Here is a 669-nt window from a genome sequence, read left to right as displayed (position 1 = left end):
AAAGAGTTCTGATGGGAAGGCTTATGTCATCACTGGAATGTGGAATCCTAATGCTCCCATGTTTCTAGTGCTTAATGAGGAAACTCCTAAAGGTAACAGGATCTGATCTGTGTTACCTGATGTGGGTTTGGTGTATGTTCCTTCTCCTGGCAGTCATGGGGCTGAGGACCTGCATCAGTGTGTTCCAGGAGTTCATCACTAGGAACTTTTCTGGTTGTGCAACAAAGAGTTGTGCTCATTATTCATGGAACGATGTGTTGCTGCTTTGGAGATGTTAAATTAGTGTTTGGAGCTGATGTGCCTGTCCCTGCTTATCAGAAGTTTTTTGGTCCTAAGCATGTGGAAGTAGTTTTCCACCTTCTGTGCTCAGCAAAGCAGTGTCAATAGTAGGCACTGCTGTGCTCTTTCTTTTTTGAGTTTTGAGGTGAGTTGATGACAATAAGCATTACATCCCCTACGTCTGGGGCAGCTGGCAGTGATGCACACAAGTGCTTGATTATACAGCACGATTTCTTACTGCTGCAATTTCCCTTCTTTGATGGGATGGAAAAGCTTTGAATGTAAATCTGGAGTTTGTTCCCTGTCTCAGGGCAAAGCTCAGATCAGTTGCTTAAAGACATATCCAGGTGTGTGTGTATACAGAGACAGATAGAGATGTATCTCCATAAA

The 669-nt window shown here is 43.5% G+C and overlaps 1 protein-coding gene across 1 annotated transcript in view; it reads left to right on the top strand.

Moving 5' to 3' along the window:
- Positions 1-669, top strand: part of LOC103803740 (rab GTPase-activating protein 1-like) — a gene marked incomplete at its 3' end in the record, with an annotated part of 12,965 nt that overhangs the window by 11,811 nt on the left and 485 nt on the right. The window contains exon 8 of the mRNA XM_009076315.1: positions 7-92. Within this exon, the coding sequence (XP_009074563.1) occupies positions 7-92 (86 nt within the window). The remainder of the gene's footprint in view (positions 1-6; positions 93-669) is intronic.

This window comes from Acanthisitta chloris, unplaced genomic scaffold (genome assembly GCF_000695815.1).
Source record: "Acanthisitta chloris isolate BGI_N310 unplaced genomic scaffold, ASM69581v1 scaffold9530, whole genome shotgun sequence".
In the NCBI taxonomy this organism is placed as follows: Eukaryota; Metazoa; Chordata; class Aves; order Passeriformes; family Acanthisittidae; genus Acanthisitta; species Acanthisitta chloris.
The sequence above is the reverse complement of the archived record's forward strand: the minus strand, read 5'-3'. Positions and strand labels throughout refer to the sequence as shown.